Here is a 25,309-nt window from a genome sequence, read left to right on the forward strand (position 1 = left end):
ACAAATTCTGAGTATGGGTCACCATACTTGGCCACATGTCACGTCATTTCCTTTCCTTTCCTTTCCTAATAATTCATAATATTTTGACTGCCCAAAGGGCTGCATGCAGTCCACATTTCAAAGTGCAATGTGGTCTTTGTCTGTACAGTACATTAAAAAAACATTTCTGGAAAAAAATGTTTTGGTACATGTGCATTGAAGTGTACTGGGAATATACTGAAGTTATAAACCTTCTGGTCAAGTATGTGAATTTTTTTCACCATTTTAAACTGACTATATGTTGTTTTGAAGTGTGGTTAAATTATTGAAAAGGTAAAAGTCATAATTATACAAAGTACTGCATCATTATGAATTATTATTATTATTATTATTATTTGCACCTTAAAACATTTATTTATCTCTATACTATTTTTATAGTCAACAAGTAGAACTCAAATACAGTGTATTGTATTGTACATTTAACATAACAGGTCAACAGACGAGTCAACAAAAATTAATCACTGAAGTAAATTAAATTGCTTTATGTGCAAATTCCTTATTGTTACATCTGCACTGTATAGGCAAAAAAGTTTGGAAATTCTGCCCTTACAGCACCTTATAGCAGAAACATACTAGATGTTTCAATTCATACCTCACATTTTCTTTGGATTGCCCACAAAGAATGTCTCATCTAATAAAAATACAGACATCATCTCATCTTAAAATAGTTTTATCATTTTCAGATTTGAAATACATGGTGAGACTCGTGTCTTTAGCTGCAATAAGTTTCTCTAAAGGTTTTATCTGAAAAATGTGCCAAATATGCAACAGAGATTCCCAATAGTGTGCGCTCTAGTTCAAATGTTCAGCAAAAGTTTAGCAAAACCAATTGTTGGTGAATTTCACAACTCATGAAAGTAAGGTGAGGAGAGACCGACTTATCAAGCCCCCTTCACTGAACATACTGTAGCCTATTTAGGCCGATGTTAAAATTGCATTATTAAAAAACTTAAGACACTTTTAAGAGGCAAATGAACAAACAAATGTCAATACACAGAATATGATATTGTCTTTTGTGCCATAGTCTTCGGTGAGAATGATATGACAACATACAGTACAAACAATCCTAACATGCATACATTCATATGGTCATCATACTTCCATAGGATCATAAGATGAGTTGTTTGATTTATCCCTTACGGTGACTAGTTGTTGGGTTGAGTGAGCATGGACATGTCATTGGGGAACTTATGAAGTTGGCATCCTCTTGCAAAGGTTACGTCCAGTTAGTTTATGTGGGTGTGTTTGTGTGTGCAGGTCATATTTAAAGTATTTTTTGTGCTCAGGCAACACTTAAAATCACTTTTAAAGATGTTGTAGATGGAATTAAGAACTTAGCCAGTGTACTTTCTTAAAGAGGAATATATATATATATTTCATCCTAGTCCAAATGCATTTGTAAAAAGTATACTATTTTACAAATCAATTTGCACTAAGTTTGTGCTTGATGAAAGCATGAAATAACTGCATTTAAAGTGTATTTTCAATTAGTATAGACATGTCAGTCTATTTTTTGTATACTTATCATTAAATAAATGTATTTTAAATACAATTAAGTATATTTATTTCTCACTAGGGTATGCACTTAAAAAATATTTTTTAAAACTGTTTACAAGAAATTTCAGTTTTTGTACTTCAAAATTTCAAGTTTAAATCATTTTGTTGAATTTATAAGCAATTTCTGAGTAAATTGTTTCAAAGTAGGCTAAATCCTACACCATTGTTTTCAGTGCTCTTTTACAATAAATGTTTTTGAACCAATGCAGTGACATTCATGCATTTGCACTTTTTTCAACTGCTGCCCTAGTGAAAAATAAATATACTAAAATGTACTTAAAATACATTTATTTCATGCCCAGTATACTACAAATACATTTACATATTATGTATTTAATAAAAATACCCTACAATTGTACTTTTGGTATACTAAACTGCTATATTTAAAGTCTGCTAACTAATTTTGTACGTAATGCACATTAATTGTGCAGAAGTAGTGCTGAAGTCCAACTAAAGATATACTTTAGTATATCTGATTGTGCTAAAGTGGAACTACTGCAAGTATACTTTAGGTACACTTTAAATATTTTACATTTAAAGACTGATATATTATTGAAAGATTCTACAATCCTCATCAATAGTGACATTAAAACAGGCTTATTATTAAGAAATGTGCATTGTGGACAAGTAGTACTCCAAATAAAGTTTAATTATAACCAGTATGTCTCGAGCGATATGTCAGTAAATATGTTAATAGACTTGAACTACACTTAGTATAAAATAAATGCATTTTAAATCTATTACTTTTTATGCAAGGGTGTATATAGAGAATTGTGTTACTTTCAGAACACATTAAAAAAAATGTCAGTGTGCTGTAAATAAATACCGAAATGACCTCCAGGTCCAATAGACCCTGTAATTACTGTAAACCCTTTTAATGTAATGGCTCCTTACTGAGGCCAATCATTTCTGAAGAGGAACTTCTGGGAAGAAACATGGCAAATTATCTCATTGAAAACGTTCCTATCTGCTTGTTGCAATATTAAAACGAAAGTTCTCTTTCTACCTGCATTGATTAGATAACTTTAATTATAGTGGGAGCCACTTCAATGCTGTATCCGCAGGTCTTGCTGAAGAAATTATAAAAAGGACGGGTCCGAATGTTGTGATTTTTTTCTCATGTTGCAAGATGTACAGACCCATAATTTACAATAGAAATGTAATTGCCATTATTTCTTTAAGAACATCTCATGCTCTGTTTTTGAATGCTCCATTTCTGCTGTAGAATTGTAATGATATGCCTTTGTTCCTTCACTCTGAGAAGAACTGCAAAGCAGTTGTTTAAAAATTAGCCATTGATTTGTGCGTAAGTGGCTCATCTGTGTGCGATAGCAGAGGCCGGATGGCAGCGTAACAAGGTACATCATGCTTACATATAATAGTATAACAAGGGCTGTGCAGCATGAACAACAATAAAAATGTATACAATACAACAATACAAATTTTTACCATATAAAACATTATTCGGTGTATGTAAGTGCTAATGAACTAGAGATTTCTGTATCGTAATTGAAGTCTACAGATTCAGTTAGATGAAGTGTAATAACAATGTGCACTTTGGATGTTTTCTTTCCACTAGTCTTACAGTAGACAAGGAAGCACACTGCACTCATGCCAAACAAATCAATCATTTTATTAATTTTAAAATAATGAATTATTATGAATATTCTTATTGTTTGGTTTTTCCATAAATGATTAAATTTTTAGGCAGCAAAACAAGAACAAGTCCTTCGAGCAGTCTGCTGTGCTCTAAAAGCCACTCCATGCAAGTTTTAGAGCACAGTGTTTCTTTTTTAAAGTCTAAAAAGCAATTTAGGCATGAGTGCTCCAGTGTCCTTGCTGAGCGGAACATATTAGTAAATGTTTAAGAGCAAAACCTCATGAAGGCTGAAATCTGAACATCTGAACTTTCACTGCGGAGCCTCATTTGGACTAATGCAGAACTGCTGCGGATCAAACTTTTCACATTTTGACGAGTACTTCTGGTACATTTATAGATGGCCTTTAAAATGTCACAATAGTCTGTGACTGTTTCCTGAGTTTCTTTGGTATATGTTTCGTTTCTTGTTCCTCTAGCATTCTGTAACAGTTGCATTACAGTTGCAGATAGCACACATACGTCTGCAAGATGTCTGTTAAAGATCACTTGATCTGGAAAGCATCTGCTGTGTGCAAACATCTGACACTTTTACATACATTCTCTAAATCATAAACGTCTTAAAGACATCTAATGGACGTCTATTTGACATCTAATAGGAAGCGTCCTATAGACGTATTGCAGATGAGCAAACACTGTAAAAAATACGATGTAAATGCAGATGTCAAATAGACATCTCTGTGACGTACTTGTGCTATCAGGGTAGTAGTTTTCCTGAATATCTGATGTTTGCATTTACATCTGAAAGACGTATTTTATACAGTGTTTGCTCATCTGCAATACGTCTATAGGACGTTTCCTATCAAATGTCTATTAGATGTCTTTAGGATGTTTATGATTCAGAATGTATGTAAAACTGACATCTTGCAGACGTCTGCCAGGTCGTACACAGCAGATGCTTTTCAGATCAAGTGATCTTTAGATCTGCAGACGTACGTGTGCTGTCTGAGCAACGAATATCTATTCGGGGAAAAAGAAATGGATTTAGTCATGGCGAATATATCTTTTTATATGTTCTATTTCAGTGCATGAAATACAACTATTCATTAATTCATACAAAAATAAAACAGTTCTTGCAAACTATGTGTTTACACAGATTACTTCATGACTTTTTAGAGCATAAATGCAAACCAGTAATTTGCTTAACAACAAATGTGGAAACAGATTTCATTAATTAATTATTATTTATTTTTAATATTACTTAAAAAACTAAGTATTTAAGTACACGTTGTCATATAAACAAAACATCAACAACTATTTAAGTGTCAGAGTTATTAAGTTTGAATCATTAAGATGAGCCGACTCAGTATCATTCGGTTTGGGAACCGTACTACAGTGGCTGCACCGTAAGCTTATTCATTCTTTTTTTATTAAAAAAATGGCTCTTAAAGGAAAAGTTCACTTCCAGAACAAAAATGTACAGATAATTTACTCACCCCCTTGTCATCCAAGATATTTGTGTCTTTCTTTCTTCAGTCGATAAGAAATTATGTTTCTTGAGGAAAAAAAATCAGGAATTATCTCCATATAGTGGAGTTCAGTGGTGCCCCCAAGTTTGAACTTCCAAAATGCAGCTTTAAATGGCTCTAAATCAGGGGTGCTCAATCCTGCTCCTGGAGATATACCTTCCTGCAGAGTTTAGTTACAACCCTGACCAAACACACCTGTCTGTAATTATCAAGTGCTCCTTCAGATCCTAATTAGTTGGTTCAGGTGTGTTCGATCAGGGTTGGAGCTAAACTCTGCAGGAAGGTAGATCTCCAGAAGCAGAACTGAGCACCTCTGCTCTAAAATTAACAGTTTATATACTTTTTAACCTCAAACGCTCATCTTGTGTAGGTCTGCGTGAACTTTGTGTTTTTTTTTTCGGGTCAATATGGTCAATATAGTTAGGGTATGTCGAAAAACTCCCATCTCGTTTTCTTTCCCAACATCAAAATCATCCTACATCGCTGCAGAAGTACCAACCCAGTGTTTACAAAGTGAATATGCAAAGAACATCAACCACCCTACACAAAAAAAGGTAAAACAGCGACATAGGATGATTTTGACGTTGAAGAAGAAAACGAGAAGGGTTTTTTTCGACCTACCCAAACTGTATTGACCCGGATTTCACAGACTACAAGGTTAAAAAGTATATAAATTGTCAATTTGTTATGAAAATAAGACCCTTCTTCCTCGGCTGGGATCATTTAGAGCCATTTGAAGCTGCATTTAAACTGCATTTTGGAAGTTCAAACTTGGGGGCACCATTGAAGTCCACTATATGGACAGAAAGACATGATCATCTTGGATGACGAGGGGGTGAGTAAAGTATCTGTAAAGTTTTGTTCTGGAAGTAAACTTCTCCTTTAAAGGGGTCATCGGATGCCCATTTTCCACAAGTTGATATGATTCTTTAGGGTCTTAATGAAAAGTCTCTAATATACTTTGATTAAAAATTCTCAATGGTTTTGTAAAACAACACCCTTTTTACCTTGTCAAAATCATCTCATTCTAAGGGGTTGTTCCTTTAAATGCAAATAAGCTCTGCTCGCCCCGCCCCTCTCTTCTCTCTGTGGAAAGACGGTCTTGTTTACATTAGCCGCATTTAGCCGCATTTAGCGTTTAGCCGCTAAACTTCCTAACTACCACGTTATAAGGAAAGGCGATCGCAAAGATTCATAAAAAAACGCTTATACTCACTTCTGCTGTAAGTGAAGCTGGATCATGAATGATTCGCGCGAACATAGACGGATATATGTAGATCGGGAGGCGCATTCCCTTCACAAACAAACATAATCTACTGCATCTTCAGCGGCTCAGATGTCGGGAGTGACGACCACTATGTTCATTATTACATCCAGCAACACAACACCTCAATCGGAGATATTCTTGTCTAACTTACATCCCTGCTCTGGCATCAAAACATGGAAAGTTACTGGACTGTGACAGCTGGTCTGAGGTAAGACGCTCATGTCAATCAACTATCGTGTGAGCGGCCTCTGTGGGTGTGACGGCACACCGACAGGCATCTGAGAACCGCTCGATTTGAAAAAGGTTTTTTACAGATTAATTAAAAACCACTGCATGGATTTTTATCAGTATAGGGTAGACTTGTACATACACTGCCAACACACATTAATGTTCAAACAACATGAAAAAGTGAACTTAGCATCCGATGACCCCTTTAAGAGTCAGTTGTTGTCGGGTCGTATGCTTTTGATTTACTAAAACGTACCGGCTCAGAGTCATTAGAAGCATTTGTTCGGGAATTGGACTGCTGCGTGTTAGCTTTCTCATTCATTCATTCATTCATTCAAAAAAAAAAAAAAAAAAAAAAACGACGCATAAGAGTCATATTTTTGGTGAGTCGTGCACTGTCGCACTGTATGTTTGTGATCACATTCACTAAAAAGAACACTGGTCGCGCGACTCGCGCTGTATGCTTTTGATTCGCTAAAAAGAATCGGCTCATTTTAGTCATTAGAATCATTCGTTGGGGAATCGGACTGCAGTGGCTGCGGTGTTAGCTTTTTCATTTATTAAAAAAACCCGAGTCAGTACTTACACTAGTCGCGCTGTATGTTTTTGATTCACTGAAAAGAACTGCTCATAACAGTTATTTGTTTTGTAATCTTTTGATTGGCTGCACTAAAAAGAACCGCGAGAGTCATTCGTTCGTTCGCGCAGTATGATTCACTATTAAGAAAACATTCATCAGAGTCATTTTAAAACTGCAGTGGCTTCACTGTTAGCATTTTTATTCTTTACAGTATCCACCTCATAGGCCTAAAACAGTCGTCTGTTGTCGAGTACTTCCTACACTATTCACGCTGTTTGTTTTGATTCACTAAAAATTAACCGTCAACAGGAGTCGATCGTTTCGTATTCAAACATTGGTCGTGTTATATGTTTAGATTCACTAAAAAGAACCGAAAACCAGATTCATTCGTTCTGTAATCGTACAACAATCGTGTAATCGCTCTGTAGATTCAATATTGGTTTTGAAACCTTGTCCAATTATTTTGTTTACATCAGCGGGAGAACATGCGAGAACCGCTAACGGAACTAAAGTCAAAGGGACTCGTCTACAAACAAACAAAATTCGGTCTTTGTAACATCTGTCATTTGGTAAAGCATTTCAAGCATTCATATCTATCTATCTATCTATCTATCTATCTAACAAAAAAGTTTTACTAAATAAAAAGTATATTTGTATACTTTGTATGGTTTAACGTATTAAATACTAACATCTTGGTGAACTCTAATTTCAGAGTACAAACATCACAAAGTTTTCCCGTGAAGTGCTTTCTCAAGACCTCAGGACACCTGCTTGAATCCTGCCATCTAGTGGAACAAAGCCACTAATTACTTGTAAGACGAGTGGAGTTGAAGATCAACTGTTAATCAGGTAATATTGTTCCTAAATCAAAGAATGTATTTCATAAAGAACTTTGAAGCGGGCTCATTTGAAAGCCTACTAAGTTTTATGAAATTTTACAATAACACTGCATGATGAACAGATTGAATTCTAAGTTGGTAATGACTTTGGATACAAAGCTTTGAATATGAAAGATCATTCTTTCTGGAGCCTGAAAGATGGTCATTATCTGTCTCCACATGGAAAAGAACATCTCATTTTGTTTCACCTGGCAAAAAAAAAAAAAAAAAAAAAAGAGTAATACAGGTTCGGAACTACATTAGTGTGAGTACATGAATTTTTGAGTGAACTGTTTCTTTGAATTTAGAGTTTGTCTACTGTCATCTATACAGCACTGAGGCCTTGGTGTCTGATGTGGCCATTAATAATTAAAAAAAAAAAAAAAACTAGATAACATAGATGAATATTCAAATTTCCTGGAGGCTTTTGTATGTTTTCCATCTGGAGATGTGGTGACGTCTGTACGTCATCTGTGGCGATGCCCTCAGGATAAGCAGATATTGAAACACAGCTTGTCTTGAAAGGAATAAATCACTTAAAATGAAAATTCTGTCATAATTTACTCACCCTCATGTTGTTTGCAAACATGTAAGACTTGCTTTCTTTCTGTGTTTTCTTTACAATGCAGTGAAAATAGACATCATTAGCGTTTTTCCAGCTACAAAAAGCCATTATAGCAAACTTGTTATATCTTATAAGTTTTCCAAGGCCATACAATAGCTTTGTGTGATGAACACATTATTGACTGAAATCTTACCTTCAATCCTTGCTCTCAAATCTCGTTGATTCTCACAGACATTCAGACCAGTGCTAGGGTAGTATAATTAAGATACTATTAAATTTGTATTATTCTGAATTTTTTTCTCTATATTTTCTGTTTAAATTTTAGTACATGTTATTGATTGTCTTTTTTTCCAATATAGTTTTTCAAAATATATTTTCAAAATATTAAATCGGGATATTTAAATGGGATTTCAATTTTTTTGTCCGCTTTAGTTATTTTAGTATATCAAGTAATTAGTTTTTATTAATATTTTAAAGTACTTATTTATTTTTATATTTTCTGCTTTCATTTTAATTTTAGTTACTTTTATTAATTTTGTATTTTGTAGTTTTATTATTTATGGCTATATAGTTTTTATTAATTTGTATTTTTATTTTTTATGGAAGCCTTTTCCTGCCACAGAATAAAAATAAATAAATAAAAGTAATAATAATCTCACAATTCAGTTTTTTTTTTCTTGCCATTGCATGTTTATAGCTCAGAATTGTGAGATAAAATGTTGCAGTTACCTTTTTTTATAATTATTATTCTGTGGCAAAAACAGGCTTGAATAGGATTAGTTATTTTAGTACATAAACTAAACAAAAATGAGAAATGTTGCCTTGGCAACTATGTGAAATAACATAATTTTAAGTTATTTTTATGTTTTACTTTATTTCAGTTAACATTTTTTTTCATTTCACAATTTATTGTTTTTTTTTTTAATATATTTTTGTAGTAAACTATAATAACCCTGTTTCAGCCCTGGCACATTCATGATGCAAGTTAAGTTTGAAGGTCCAGGTGTTTAGGTTCAGCCTGTTCCTCAAACAAAGACATTGTACAAAACACCAGGTGAATGGACCACTTTCAAGATGTTTTTCAGGTGCTTTTAGTTCTTTTTGAAGCATGACAGCTTCCATACATTGTATAACTCCACAAAAAAATTTGTACATGTCACTCCCTCAATTGTCTTGCTCAGGGACTCAGCAGAATCGCAGCAGGATCTCATTTAGGGCCACACAAGCAGCAACCTTCAAAAGCTCCTGCTGTCTTTCTGAATGTGTGAGATATTCCTAGTCACTTCATAAGCGTCATACCACGCGCTGCAGGATTCATTTTATACCAGTATTTTAAAAAAACACACAACAGAAGCCTGCCGAGCTTCAGTGAGAGTTTGCATTTCTGCTCACGCTCAGTTGGTTTGACACTGAGAGATGAGTTCAGTCCCAGTAAGGACTCTGTCTGTGAACGCAGCAAGCAAAAGAGCCTCCCATCTGTCTTGGTGTCGAGCTACACAAATAAAGGTAATATTTACAGAGGTTTTTTAATGGTGCACTGCAAACGAAATTCATCAGGTTGGTTTCAAAGCTGTTAAAGCAAAATACATATAGTACACAAATATCAGAGATCAAGGGATTATCCATCATCAGGTCATTTTTGTCCGTCTAGTGTATTTTTATTAACCTCACTGCAAGGAAAAACTAGATCATACAACCTTAAGAATACGAAGTATTGTACTGAATGTGCGCTTGTAGTGAACTTCAAATCTTAAAATATATATTCTTAAAAATCTGTACTTGCAGATATGATATTAATAATACACAACTTAAGGCAACTTGTGTACTTAAAGAAATTTAACTTTCGTGGTTGTTTCTTAACACACTTAAGCACACTTTTAAAAAGTGCAGTCTAATAATGTCAAAGAAAACATTTTACACATTTTAAATCATTGTTTTAATTGTTTGTCATTCTTTAAAGGAGTACACTTATTTTCATGTGTTGATTAACAAATAAAGCACCTCATTATAATTTTAACTGTAGTTAATTGATATTACATTTAAAGTATATTTTAAATGCAGCTGTGTAAATTAAAAATAAATGTAAATAGCCTACAAATTTATATCTATTTACATAATTATATTAGTGCTGGGCAACGATTCATTGTGATTAATTGCATTCAAAATGAAAGTTTTTGTGTACATAATATGTGTGTGTACTGTGTATATATATTATGTATATATTAATACACATGCATTTACACTACCGTTCAAAAGTTTGGGGTCAGTAAGACTTGTAATAGTCTTTAAAGAAGTCTCTTATGCTTATCAAGGCTGCATTTATTTGATTAAAAATATAGAAAAAAAACAGTAATATTGCAAAATGTTTTTACAATAATAAAATAATGTTTTTTATTTTAACATACTTTAAAATAGAATTTATTCCTGTGATGAAAAGCTGAATTTTTATCAGCTGTTACTATAAGTGTCACATGATCCTTCAGAAATCATTCTAATATGCGGATTTATTATTAGAATGATCAATGTTGGATAATATCAACAGTTGTGCTGCCAAATATTTTTTGGAACCTGTTTTTTTTTTTTTTTTTTTTTTTCAGGATTCTTTCATGAATAACAAGTTTAAAAAGTACAGTGTTTATTCAAAATATAAATATTTTATAACAATGTAAATTATTTATTATTAACTTTTAATAAACTTTTAATTATTAACTTAATACATCCTTGGTGAATAAAAGTATTAATTTCTTAAAAAAAAAAAAAAAAAAAAAAAACAGAAACAATAAAAATGTACTGACCCCAAACTTTTGAACGGTAGTGTATATAATTAAGGAAACTATGTTATGATTATATAATACATATATTTATATATAAAATGAATATGTATGAATATAAATATACACATGTAAATATTTTCAAAATATGTGTGTGTCTTTATATATACATAACATACAAAGTACTAGGGCTGTGCAATATCAAAATTATCGAAATATCGCAATATGTATATCGCTACAGCTTGCAGTATTTGGGGCCATGAACAAAAGACAGAGAAAATCAGTAACTGCCCTAGCCTAAATAACTTTTGTAGCTATTATGCTTTTTTACAAAGTCTTGTTTTGGTTTTGGGGGTGTACTAGAATCAGAGTTTGTGAGCGGAGTGGAGCGGCAACAATTTCCCCTCCGCGCTCCAAGCGTTCAATAATCAGTCCGCTCCAGCTCCGCTCCGGGTTCACCATTTCCCACTCCTTGCTCAGCTGATCAGGAACACCTGTATTTCAGTATGTTTTGAAATATCACATAACATATTACAGTCAAATAAAAAGTTTTGTGGCTTATTGGACCACTAATGTGCAAACTATTTTCCTACCACATTCTTATCAAGCTTATTACGTGGATGTCGGCATTAAAAAGTATCATCTGCTTTTTTCAGTGCAAATTTTGTTTGTAAAGGATGAAAATAATAGTTCATTTTACAATAGTTCTCAACTCCGCACTCTGCTCCCACTCTGCTCCGCTCACATACTCTGACTAGAACATGCTCTAAGGCTTGGTGGCATTATTTTTCACATAATTTACATTATTGCAATACCTTTCACCCCAGCCTGGTACAAAAGGCTCGATTAGTTCCGGGTTTGATGAAGGCCCGCCTTCTGAAAAACGAAATGTGTTGTGATTGGTTAGCTGTCCCAGTGTGTTGTGATTGGCAAACAGCTTAGACGGTGTTTCAGTACTGCCACACCCCTAGCCAAAGTAGCAAATTTCATGTACAACTGTTAGCGCAAGCTAGATTAAAGTGATGCTTATGTTTTAAATATGGATATTTTTCTTACAAAAAACGCATTGATTTCCTTCCCCTTTAGTTCTCTCCAGCACTGGAAAGCTGACCTGATATTTACATGGGTCCTACTTCTTGCCTTCTTTCCCAATCCCAGTCCTCGCGCCCCCCAGCTCTGCATATTTAGTATGTATCTCTCATCACGATCAACGTTTGTTCTATTCCACCGTAAGTGCCCTGCGAAGTGGACATCACATGATCAGGGAGTAGGAGGCAGTGAATACTGTGTATGGAACAATGTCAGTCGAAACACAGTTCATACATGGAGCTCACTTCCAATGAGCTGGTGATCTGAATTCAGGTGTGTTATGCAGAGTGGGGGGCGCGAGGACTTGAATTGAGAACCACTGCCTTATCGTAAGCCTTCTTTTGTTCCGCAGATGTTTTCCTCTTTTGTTTTTTAATTCGCCATCGCTGTTTTTCTGTCGCGCTCGGCTCGGCGCTTTCTCTTCCCCATCATGAGTAGATACGCCCCTTACTGCTGATTGGCTACAAGTTTGTTTTGGTAATCGGCCCAACTCAGTTATCTAAAACTTTTTGGAAAAAAAAAAATACATACCCCACTATTAATGCTCGTGTTAATGCCCGCGCCGCATCTAGTTGAAGCATCCCAGAAGTGGCTCTCCATGCTGCATCGCTAAAGTTAAGCTAATCCCCCACCTCGTCACTCCCCACCCCCCAACCATTAGAATTTCAGTAGGTGGGATTTATTTTAATGATATTCTAATGGGCCACATTGTGACAGCATAACATCGGAATACAAACGCTGTAGTCCAAAGGAGCCGTTCGCTGTAGTTCTTGAAAAGGAATTTTTTAAAAACGAAATATCTCCCTTTGGAGTGGACTTTGAGATTTGTAACATTGTAGATCTTTTTTATGCCCAAACATACACACCACACACTGACTAAAATTCAAAAAGTGAAAAAGCATAATAGGACCCCTTTAACCATATTTCAAAAACAGAATTATGATGTACTCTTAAGTCCTAAATAACTGGGTCAAAATCGCATTTTGATTGCTTTGCATCCTAAATTTGAACTATAACAATTTTATTTGAATTGCAAATAACATGCATTTAATTGTCTGGAAAAAAAATATGTTCAGTTCACACTTTTTTTTTTTTTTTTTGTAAATTTTCATTAAAAAAACTAAAACTATGTAAAAGTTTACTTCTTTTTAACAAGGGAGCCTACAGTAGTCAAACTGGTTTTTGGTGTATGGTCCAGTTTGGTCTGTTAGGTGGTCAACTGGTCAACTATATAAACCAGCTGGGTTAAACCATGACTAATGACCACAAAATACCTTTGTAAATTGTAAAATGTAAAACCAGCTACCACTGTTAGTTCAAACCTGTGTGGTTTTTCAGTTTTTTTTGAAAGCAAAATGATAAAATTCGATTTTTTTTTCTATTTGCATTGTATGCATGGCTCTTTTCCATATGTTAAACAGGAATGAGCACTGCTGAGCTCAAAAAATGACAAAAAGAACATTTAAGTATCACTGAAGGGGTCTGCATGATTGCTCTATGATTCGAGCCATTTTTCGTCCCGATTATTCATCCCAAAATGTCCCCATTCAGTGCATATATTCCAGTGAACCGCACTGAGCAAATTTTCAGTGAACAGGTTCAATTTTCTGTTGTTTCCTTAAACAGCCCTAAAAGACCATGGAAAATGGTTCACAAATTGTATGGACTGCTTTTTAGGATTTTTGCTTGATACCTTGATATTGACTTTCATCATTTCCATGAAGGAAAATAAAATGGGGATAATTAACATGATCCTTTTTATTCTTCATTCTCTTTGAGCTGGATCATGCCAGATTTGATCCAGCATGGTGGAGTCTATGTATACTTGCGCACATTTTTGTGATCATCTGTGACTATCACTCTCAGCACATTTAGACTTTTTCAGTGCAACTATTGAACATGCGCTTGCTGTGTCTTCTTTTGTCTCATTCAATGCAAAACCCAAAAATAGTCGCACATCTGAAAGAGAACAAAGAAACGCTGCTGCGATTGTACTAACTGCACACACAATACAATGTTTATAAAACAACAACCACACTAACAAAAGCTGCTTCTTCAGTGCACGTAAACATTTTTTGTGTCCAAATGAGAGTGTTTCATCTCCCATTTGCTTTGCCAAAAAACGATTAAGACAGAAGTGCTTCAGACTAATGCGAAGCATGACTCACAGTCACCTCTTTTTGCCTGCAGCAACTTTTCAGTGCCAGTGCTGAGATTACATGGAGTCATTACATCGCTATCGCTGAGCTCTACACACAAACACAAAGCCACTCCAACAGATGTAGCACTCAGCTTCTGCTCTCCACAATACAAACAACAAAAGAGCAAGTGTGAGAGGCTGTGTTGGGAGACAGCTTTGTGAAATAAGTTTGGAAGTTTGTCTAGGAGAAGGACAGCAGGGTTTTACAATTATCAAAATAGCTAGTCAAGATGAATGTGTAGTAGGAAAAAAAACATAAATGTCCAATGGCTTTGAGAAAAAAGCTGATGTCAAAAATAGTTTGCTTTCAAAAACTGTTTGCACCATAAATTATACACATAAACAGATTGAATATTTTTTTATGATTACAAGCACACATACTTAATTCAAAAGAAAATATTCTTCTGCTCACCAGGGTTGCATTTATTTGATCAAAAATACATTAAAAACAGTAATATTGTAAAATATTATTACAATTTAAAAGAACTGTTTTCTATTGTAATAGTTACTAAAATCTAATTTATTCCTGTGATGCAAAGCTGAATTTTAAGCATCATTACTCCAGTCTTCAGTGTCACATGATACTTCGGAAATCATTCTAATATACTGATTTACTACGCAGTTATTCAGTTATCAGTTATTATTGGTGCTCATTTTCATAAATAATGTTACTTCTTATTAATGTTTTTTCTGCTTAATGTTTTTGTGGAAACTGATTTGAAACAAATCAAAAGATCACTTTTGATCAGTTTTTTGTTGATGTTCATTATTTTGCTTTATAAACCTTTTTGGGGTTCAAGCGCATAGTGCTGAAACCATATTGTAATTGTTAGAATGGTCACGGATCAGCGATCTCCAAGTAAAACTGATTGTGCAGACCAAATTGTTAGTCGTAGAAACTTGAAACTTGGAGGGATGGTAGTACTCACCAAGGTTATTATAGTTTGGGATTTTTAAATTCGTTTTATTTTAATATCGTTTTCAAATTTGCAATAAAATTTAGTTTTTTTGTTTTTATTAGTTTCATTAATAATTTTGTTCGTTTTTATTTTGTGAACACATTTTTGTTTAGTTTTTATATAGTTTCGTTTCAGTTTTAGTTTTAGTAATCACTTCCAGAGCACAGGCCAAAGAAAGATTTCTTAGTGATGCAAATGTCTATAGTGACAAAATTAAAGCATGCTGAGATTGTTTAGATGGTAGAAGAATACAAATAAAAACAAAAATGACGCAGTCATGCGTTTTTACTCCATAAATCTACAGTTGTGCTTACATTCTATTTAAAAGCACTAGACTGAATAAATGTGTTGTGATATTTAATTTGAAAATGCATATAACTTTTTTATTTTAGGCCTGGATGTCTTTTATCTTATTTAACCATAATCATGATACTATAACTGTTGTGTTAACTTTTCCGCAAACATACGCAGGTAAAGCATAACGGGGACTAAAGAAATTCAATAATAATGGCGGAGCCTCAACACTCAATTAGCTGTCGCTGAAATGAATAACCGCTTAGGGAGTGCGTCTTGCTCGCTTTCTGTAACCTAGGTATATATTTTATAAGTTTCGTTTTTAATGCTTCTATAAAGGACCAACGGCCACGTATACACTGTTCAAGAAGAGACAATGGCATTTAACAGTAAATGGCATGTTTTAATGTTTACGAAAATGTTTTTTGATGAATCGTTTTCGTCTTAGTTTTAGTTTTCGTTTACGAAAATAACCTTGGTACTCACATCGCCTACAACGTGGCCAAGGCTCGCCCCAGTCGGCCTGATGGGGGCACTACAGCAATCAAAAGTGCGAAATCCCTCATAACTCTTAAACCCTCAGTCGCAGGCAGATTTGATCGTGATCTGAAATTTTCAGGTATTTTACGTATTTTAAAAACCACATTTTGCAAACTACTCCTAGGTTTTTCCCTTGATCAGAACCAAACCAGTGCAGTAAGATTTTCTGGAGAGTGAATATCAATAATTAACAAAAAAAGTTGAACTTTTGACTCACTGCCGCAACAGGGCAGGGCCACTTTTAATAAAATGCCTATAACTCATGAACAGAATGCAATATTTTTGCCAAACTCAGAACACCTATGTAAGAGCTCAGTCTGAGGTCACAGGAAAAAATCGTGGAGATTGGCCACTTAGTGGTGCTGTTAGATTGAAAAAACATAAAAATGGTTATAACTGCGCAACCATTTGTCCTTTCAACATGAAAGCTCTTGGTCCAATGTACCACAAGTATCTTTAAGCACGTTTGTGTATCTCAAAAAACATGGCCGCCATTGGCCGACGAATTCAAGCACCTCTTACACATAGTTAACGGAGGCCGATCGGAACGAAATTTGGTGGGCATGTTCGACTCATGTCCCTCTTTGGGGCTCTTTGGGAGGCTATAACGGAGTCCTTTAGAAAAGAGGCCTGTCCAAATTTACCCAAAATCCTATAAAGCCTGAAGGAAAATTCAAAACTTCACAAAACCTGCTGAGCACATGCGACAGGTGATTCTAAACAAGCATGAAAAGTTTTAAGAGATCAGACCACAGCTGGTGCTATAACAGTCAGAAATGTTAAAAAACATGATATGTCTATGGTAAATTACCTGGATTTGGTTACAAGCTTGCTAAATAATATCTTTTGTCATGTGTGCTTAAATGCCTTAAAGCGCTTAAAGCCTGGTAATCGCTGCTTGCAGCTATTTTTTATTATTGCAGTTGTATTTATTTTAAACAGTCTATATCATGGAGAACACTGGCTAAATGCATGCAAGTCTGTGTTTGTGTGTGTGATCTGTGCTTTCAGTTTAGTTAAAGCCTTTCTCTGTCCTGTCGTGACTTTCATATATAATTCATACAAACCCCCACACACGTCATAGGCCCTCAACCGATTTTTCTGTTTAAAAGAAATCAATAGACATGAATAGCTGAATTCACAGTGCATTAAATCATATGTATGTACTATATTCTATACTATATTCATGTACTATATTCTATACATATAGAAAGTGCATTAAAGGTATTTATTGAGGCTGTTCTTAGTACTTCATATCCGGACTGCTTATAAATGGCTGGCTTGCTACTGAGACAAAGAATGTGTTGAGTATGAGGTAGAGGGTGGTGTATGAAGTGAGCCAAACATTATTATGATAATTTCCTCTTGTTTACACTGTGTCGCAAGCAGATCATTCTTATCAACAAATAATCTCTCAATACTGGAAGAGGACATGCTGTGATGGTGTATAACCACAGCCAATTGGAACATATTTTAGGATTTTTGTGCAATGTGATTTCACTGTGGCAGAGACCGTTTTACTCACATTTACATGAATAATATTGCCATGTTCCTGTAGTTCCACAAAACATAACAGTAGAAACACCAAGAACTTGGTTTAATTCCCATTGAATGCATGTACTGACAAAACATAAGTTGCTCTGGATAAAAGCAGATGCAAAATGCATATTGCACATAACATTTTCTTTTATTTTTAGGTCCAAACTGGGTTTCTCTATCTTGCGAAATAAGCCACTTTTTTTTTAAAGAGCGCGTTGCAATTTAGCTGAAACGGCAGATAGCATCACCGACCTGCTTTAAACGCCATGAGGCTAAGCAGCACTTGCTTAATGTACAATTACTAAGAGCATTTGTATGATTGGACAGTAATCCCCGGTCGTCACAGCAAATGGCCTGTGGAGGTTTTATTTTTAGGCGTATTTGAGAATCATATCGGAGGTTTTAGTCGAAGTGGACATGAAATGAAAAAGGGAGAAATGCCACAGTTTGTTTGACGTTCATTCAGTTGCTGTTGTTTTAATCTAATGAAGAACTAGAAAATCACACACAAAAAATTAATTACTTAGTACAGTACAAATATCTAAACATTCCTAAATCAAGATTTACTTGAAGCAAATTGATGCTGATATTAAGTCTTGTTTTCTGAAAAGCAAATGCTTACACCAAGGCAAAATATCTGTCAGTAGGCTCAGAAAAATAATTGTTTTCCTTTTGAATTAGGTTTATTTTTTCTTAAACCATTAAAGATATTTTTTTCTTGTTTTAAGAATTTTTAAAAATGATGAATGTTTAAACATTTGTATTCGAAAACTAAAAAAAAATTGCAATGCAGTAAAATGTTAATCCTGATATACAGTAATATGACACTTCAAATCATAAATCAGATGCATATGTGTGACAGATATTGGATATTGGATTTAAAAAAAAAAAAAATTGGGGGAAAGGGAAAAAACTCAAACCAGCATTTCCCATTCATTTAAAATAGAGCTTGATGCTACAACATTTATCCAAATTATTCAAGACTGGTGTGGAGTTAAAGTATAATCAAAAAACCCATATTGACCAATAATCATAAAACAACCCTAATTTTAGGCTTTTACTGGAAAGTCGTCTATAAAAAAGCAAACCCAGAGGTCACCACCACTTGGCCACATGTCACGTCCTTTCCTTTCCTTTCCTTTCCTTTCCTTTCCTTTCCTTTCCTTTCCTTTCATTTCATTTCATTTCAGGCTTTTACTGAAAAGTCATGCAAAAAAAAACACCCAAAACAAAACAAAACAATAATAGTTTAATTGAAAACCTATACTAATCAACCAATAATCATAAAAAATCCTTGGTTTTTAGGCTTTACTGGAAAGTTATTCAAATAAAATGAAACCTAAAGGTCATTTGGACCAAATGAGACCATGAGGTCATATTAGTTAAATCAAAAAATCATACTGATCAACCAATAATCATAAAAAATCTTTTTATCGTAAAGTCATCCAAAAAAGCAAACCCAGAGGTCATTTGGACCAAATTAGACCATAATAGTTTAATTGAAAACCCATATTGCTCAACCAGTAATAATCATAAAAAGCCCTGATTTTAGGCTTTACTGGAAACTTATTCAAATAAAATGAAACCTAAAAGTCTTTTGGACCAAATGAGACCATAAGATCAAAAACCCATATTGATCAGTCGATAATCATAAAAAAGCCCTGATTTTGGGCTATTGGAAAGTCATCTGGGAAAAAAAAAAAAAAAAAAAAAAAAAAAGGAAATCCAAAAGAAAACCAGAGTCCATTAAATCATAAATCCATATTGATCAACCAATAATCATAAAAAAGTTCTAATTTGGTCTGGAAAGTCATCCAAATAAAATAAAACCCAAAGGTCATTTGGACCAAATGAGCCCATAATAGTTAAATAAAAAAAAACATATTGATCAACCAATAATCATAAAAAATCAATGAAAACCATATTGATCAACCATAAAAACAAATCTATGAGGTCATTTAAACCAAAAGATACTATAATATTTTAATTGAAAACTTTACTAGAAAACTTTACTAGAAACTTATCCAAATAAAATGAAACCTAAAGGTCTTTTGGACCAAATGTGACCATAAGGCTATAAAAAACATTTTGATCATTCAATAATAATAAAAAAGCCCTGATTTTAGGCTTCTACTGCAAAGAATATTAAAAAAAAGGAAACCCAAAGGTCATTTGGACCAGTAAGACAATGAGAAGACGTTTGAATCACACTGACACTGTAGGTGGGATAGGAGAGGGTTTTATGGGAGGATTTTGGGGAGGATTTTACAGTGTGTTTGCAGTGAACATTTGTTACTGGGGAGACTGACCTGCTCCGAGAGGTTTTTGGAGCGCAGAAAGAAGCCGAGCAGACATCCGATAACAACAGCCAAAACCGAGAGGATGAGCAGGCCGTTCTGCTTACAGACCCCTTTCACTCGCACCCAAACTGCATCCAGCGCCACAGCCATCGTGTGTCCCACGTCCACAAAACACCAGCCACACTAGCAGATCTCCATATATCCACCGCCCAGACCCAGATGGGAGAACGCCCCACGCAGATGGACGAGAAAGAATAGACAGACAGTTGAAAACGTGCAGAGAATAAGTTCGGGTTGTGCTCAGAATCTGGAGAAAACACTCATATCCTTCACTGTGCAGCGATGGACTAAGAAGATCATCACACTTTTCAAGCATCCACTGGTTTCAGCCCATTCAGGACAGATCGGCTCCACCCACCTTCCAGCTCGGCCAATAGGAAGTGAGCGCCAGTTGGTGTTGTGCACAGTGCGGACAGCATCAATCCTATTAGCGAAAGCACGCTGCGTAAAGGGGTCTGTGGCCTGGATTACACGCACAGAGCATCAAACGAAGATAAAACTGGCTGGATCTGTTCATAAATGACGTTGATTGAAGGGAAATGGTCTCATTTATGGGTGTGTAGATGTTTACAAGTGCATATGAGGTGCATTCCGGGATTTTGAGGTTAAAGCACAAAAGTTTTTGCCTTTATTTTTACAGATTCTGAACTGATTTTCAATAGAAATTTTTCTTAAGCAGCAAATCAGCACATTAGAATGATTTCTGAAGGATCATGTGATACTGAAGACTGGAGTAATGATGCTAAAAATTCAGCTTTGCAACAGAGTAATAAATTATATTTTAACACATATTCAACTAGAAAACAGTTATTTTAAATTGCAAAAATATTACTACAATATTACTAGGTAATATTAATAGGTAAGCAGAAGAGATCTCTTTCAAAAACATTTTAAATTTGTACCAGCCATAGGCTTTTAAACAGCAGTGTAAAACAATAAAAAAGAAGCAAGATGACAAACTAAAATAAAACATAGTATGAAAAGCAATGTGAATAATCTGCACAGTCAGTGATTTTTTTTTTTTTTTTTTTTTTTTTTTTTTAAATGAGATGGAGCGTTAGATGACATAATCCCAGCACACCACACACATCTCTGCTCCTCATTCACAATTAATCCTAAGCACCGAAGGCTAAGCATGACTCTCCAGCTGTCTTACTCATCAATGACTCGGAAGATGCATAAGTGCCGGGTCAGTCGCTACACAGAGTGAACAAATAAAGAGCTTTTAATGGAGCACAAGTTGGAGGAAGTAATGCGTGCCTGTCAGATGCTTCATTAAAACCCTTCATTGAACCCCTGTGAGGGAAGATTTGTATATGACCTACCCTTTTCTCATTATTCTTGACGATGGTACAGAAGTGACAGCTAAAGGTCCATTAGTGGTCAAACTAAACAGCACTGCACTCCAACTGCATCTTCGAAAATGGTAATGATTCAACACCAGAAACAAATACAGAGTGCACATTGATTTTTCTACAAGTGTCAAACGTAATCTTTATATTGTTAATTTTTTTTAAACAATGCTTTGTGCTGTGTTCCACCACTGACTAAAAAAAAAAAAAAAAAAAAAAAAGGTAATTGCAACTTCTTATCTCACAATTATGTCTTTTTTCTTGCAATTGCGAGATAAACTTTTGCAACAAAGTCTTTTTTTTTTTTTTTTTTTAAAAACTCACAAATGTGCTTTTATATCTCACAATTCTGAGAAAAGAAGACAGAATTGCAAGAGACAAACTTGCAATTGCGAAAAAAAAGTCAGAATTGCAAGATGAAAATTCACAATGGCAAGAAATGTCAAAATTGTGAGGAAAAAAAAGGGATGGGTGTTATAAATTGCAAGATATCAATCAGCAATTGCAAGAAAAAAATCAGTATTGTGAGAAAAAGTCAGAATGAGAGATAAACTCACAATTGTGAAAAGAAAGTGAGAATTGAGAGGTAAACTCACAATTGCGAGAAAAGTCCGAATTGTGAAGAAAAAAGTAAGAGTTGTGAGATTTGCAATTGCAAAAAAGTCAGAACTGCAAGATAAAGTCACAATTGTGGGAAAATAAGTCAGAATTGTGAGATAAACTCACAATTGTGAGAAGAAAGTGAGAATTGTGATATAAACTCAAAATTGCAAGATTTAAACCCACAAGTACAAAAAAAGTCAGAAATGTAAGCAGTTGTGAGAAGAAAGTGCAGAATTGTGATACAAAATCACAATTGCAATATTTAAACCCACACTTTCAGGAAAAGTCAGAATTGTAAGGAAGAAAGTGAGAATTGTGAGATATAAACTCAAAAGTGCACAATTTAAACCCACAAGTGCAAGAAAAGTCAGAAATGTGAGGGAAAAAAAGTCAGAATAATGAGATATAAACTTGCAATTGTGAGAAAAAAGTGAGAATAGCGAGATAACTCACAATTGCAAGAAAAGTCAGAATTGCAAGGAAAAAAAGTCAGAATTTTGAGATAAAAACTCAATTGTGAGAAGAAAGTGCAGAACTGTGATACAAGATCACAACTGCAATATTTAAACCAACACTTTCAGGAAAAGTCAGAATTGCAAGGAAAAAGTCAAAATTGTGAGATATAAACTCACAATTTTAAGAAATAAACTCACAATTGTGAGAGTAAAGTGAGAATTGTGAGATATAAAATCGCAATTGCAATATTTAAAGCCACAATTGCAAGAAAAGTCAGAAATGTGAGAAAAAAGTCAGAATAATGAGATATAATCCTGCAATTGTGAGAAAAAAAGTAAGAATTGTGAGACAAAAGTGAGAATTCTAAGATATAAACTCACATTCGCAAGATTTACACCCACAATTGCAAGAAAACTCAGAACTGCACGGAAAAAAGACAGAATTGTGAGATGTAAACTTGCAATTGTGAAAAAAAAGTCAGAATTGTAAGATATAGTCGTCAGTTGTGGGAAAAAGTCAGAATTGTGAGATATAAACAACATTTTGAGAAAAAAGTCGGAATTGTCAGCTATATCTCAAAATTGACTTTGTAACTCATAATTGCAAGCTTGTATCTTGCAATTCTTAGAAAAAGGTCTGAATTGTGAGGTGTGAACTTGCAATTACAAGAAACAAAAATCAGTCAATTGTGAGATAAAAAGTTGCAATTACCTTTTTTATTTTTATTAAGTGGTGAAAATGGGCCTTAGTTAAACACATCTGCACAGGCCTGTGGTCGAAGCAGTAAACTTTAAAAGCTATAACTGCAACAGCAGAATGTCTGTCATCAACTAGAAATTAAAAGGAGCATCTATGATACAGTTGATCACTGTGGAATATGAAAATATATAAATACTTATATTTTTTAAATAAATGGTTTGGAAACATACAGCAATAGATGTCACAGTAAACATGTCCTTGATCATTGTCGCCGTGTATGTTTATCTACTAGAATGGCTCACAAGGTCAGAACGTTCAAACCATAAAGCAAAAGCTACAGCTCAGAGAGCCATTAAGCATCTTGGAATGAAAATACATTTTAAAGAAATTCTCAAAGATATTCAGGTAAAAGTATGTTCTAAAATGGTGTGCCTAAAGCTCCCTAAACTTGATTTTGTACCATTAGTAGCACCAAATTAAATTATAAAAAAAAAAAAAAAAGTTGTTTCCCAGCAGGTTGCTCAAGCAAGTGTTGAATGTGCACTGTTTTGTATAAACTGAACATCATTAAGGCTTCGGTTCATTATAGTTCACTCAAAAATGAAAATTCTGTCATCATTTGTTCTCCCTCATATCAAACCTGTATGACTTTCTTTTATCAGTCGAAAAACAAAAGGGTATGTTTGGCAAGATGTTCACATGGCTCTTTTCATTCAATGAAAGCAGTCTCCAAAATGCTCCAAAAATGACATTCTGAAATGCAAAAAAAGCTTTTTGGGTTTTTGTGTAGTCAATATCATTAGCTTAATTCAAAAACAACACAAGTCTAATGAGACATCCTCTTTTAGATGTGGACACCTTTGTTTGTCTGCCAAGTTTCCACTATAATCCATAAACAAAGAACAGAATGAAACCAAAATGTCAAATTTGATAAAGGCATTATATTAGAGCTGATGCAGTGGGAAAGACAAATGAATGGGGTTAGGAAGAGGCTTTTTTCTTTCTTAATTTTGTCTGGCTCTGTTTGCTGTGCAAATAGCCTTTCAAATAGACTTGCAAACAGCAAGTCAAACCCCAGCACTGTATGTTTTTGTGCAATTTAAAGTCTCAAAAAAAAATACATCTATATGGAAGAGGCTGATGTTCCTGTTTGATGAAAGGCACAGAGGGAGAGATTTTCAGGCCATGGAGAAAACTCTCATATGAGACTTGTGCGTCATGCGTCGTGTTTTAGTCAGGACAGCCGCCAGCGGATGTTTACCAGTAGAGTAATCCGACTCAGTCTGGCCGTCCCACATGCACACACACTGAGATAGACCTCTCCTTACCTCTGTATGTACCATCAATTGTGACACACGCCGAACATGACCTCTTTGTGTCTGTTTTAGAGTTATTTTGAAAGTGTAGAAAAACATGCGACGCAATCACCGTGTGTGCGAGGTTGCGTATGCACATGTGATTATTTGTGCAATTGTGCATTTGGTTTGACTCGTCATTCCTCACGTCACATGTTTGCCCAGACTCCATGCTCAGTAATCCCACTCTTTTGCCAATATTTCTGCTCAATCTGGTTTCATCAGGTCAGGATTAGCAGAGATTAGTCAGATGCCCAGCCGCTGGCGTGCACATTCACTCATTCATTAATGATGTTAATGTTTCTGTCATCAGAATAGCAGCACATCACGTTTCTCTCGCTAGCTTTTTCAACCCCAAACCATACGTATTAAACTTGTGTAACTTAAAGGAGAAGTCCACCTCCAGAACAACAGTTAACAGATAATGTACTCACCCCCTTGTCATCCAAGATGTTCATGTCTTTCTTTCTTCAGTCATAAAGAAATGATGTTTTTTGAGGAAAACATTCCAGGATTTTTCTCCATATAATGGACTGATATGGTGCCCTGAGTTTGAACTTCCAAAATGCAGTTTAAATGCAGCTTCAAACGATCCCAAATGCAGTTGTAAACAATCCCAGCTGAGGAAGAAGGGTCTTATCTAGCAAAACGATCGGTTATTTTCATTAAAAAAATACAATTTATATACTTTTTAATGTCAAACGCTCGTCTTGTCTTACTCTTCCCGACCTCTGTTTTTTTTCCGGTTCATGACAGTTAGGGTATGTCGAAAAACTCCCATCTCATGTTTTCCCTCAACTTTAAAATCATATTTAAATTGTATTTTTTTTATGAAAATAACCAATCGTTTCG

General features: G+C 34.7%; 1 protein-coding gene across 2 annotated transcripts in view; it reads right to left on the reverse strand.

Moving 5' to 3' along the window:
• The window catches only part of slc1a7b (solute carrier family 1 member 7b), an 81,357-nt gene that overhangs the window by 52,878 nt on the left and 3,170 nt on the right, over window positions 1-25,309 (reverse strand). Inside the window, exon 2 of one of the 2 annotated variants that reach the window (XM_051096997.1) lies at window positions 19,942-20,124. In XM_051096997.1, coding sequence (XP_050952954.1) covers window positions 19,942-20,082 — 141 coding nt within the window. In that variant the 5' untranslated portion in view covers window positions 20,083-20,124. Of the gene's footprint in view, window positions 1-19,941; window positions 20,245-25,309 lie in introns of those variants that run through there. The other variant, XM_051096996.1, reaches the window with a different exon arrangement.

This window comes from Labeo rohita, chromosome 23 (assembly GCF_022985175.1).
Source record: "Labeo rohita strain BAU-BD-2019 chromosome 23, IGBB_LRoh.1.0, whole genome shotgun sequence".
NCBI lineage: Eukaryota > Metazoa > Chordata > Actinopteri > Cypriniformes > Cyprinidae > Labeo > Labeo rohita.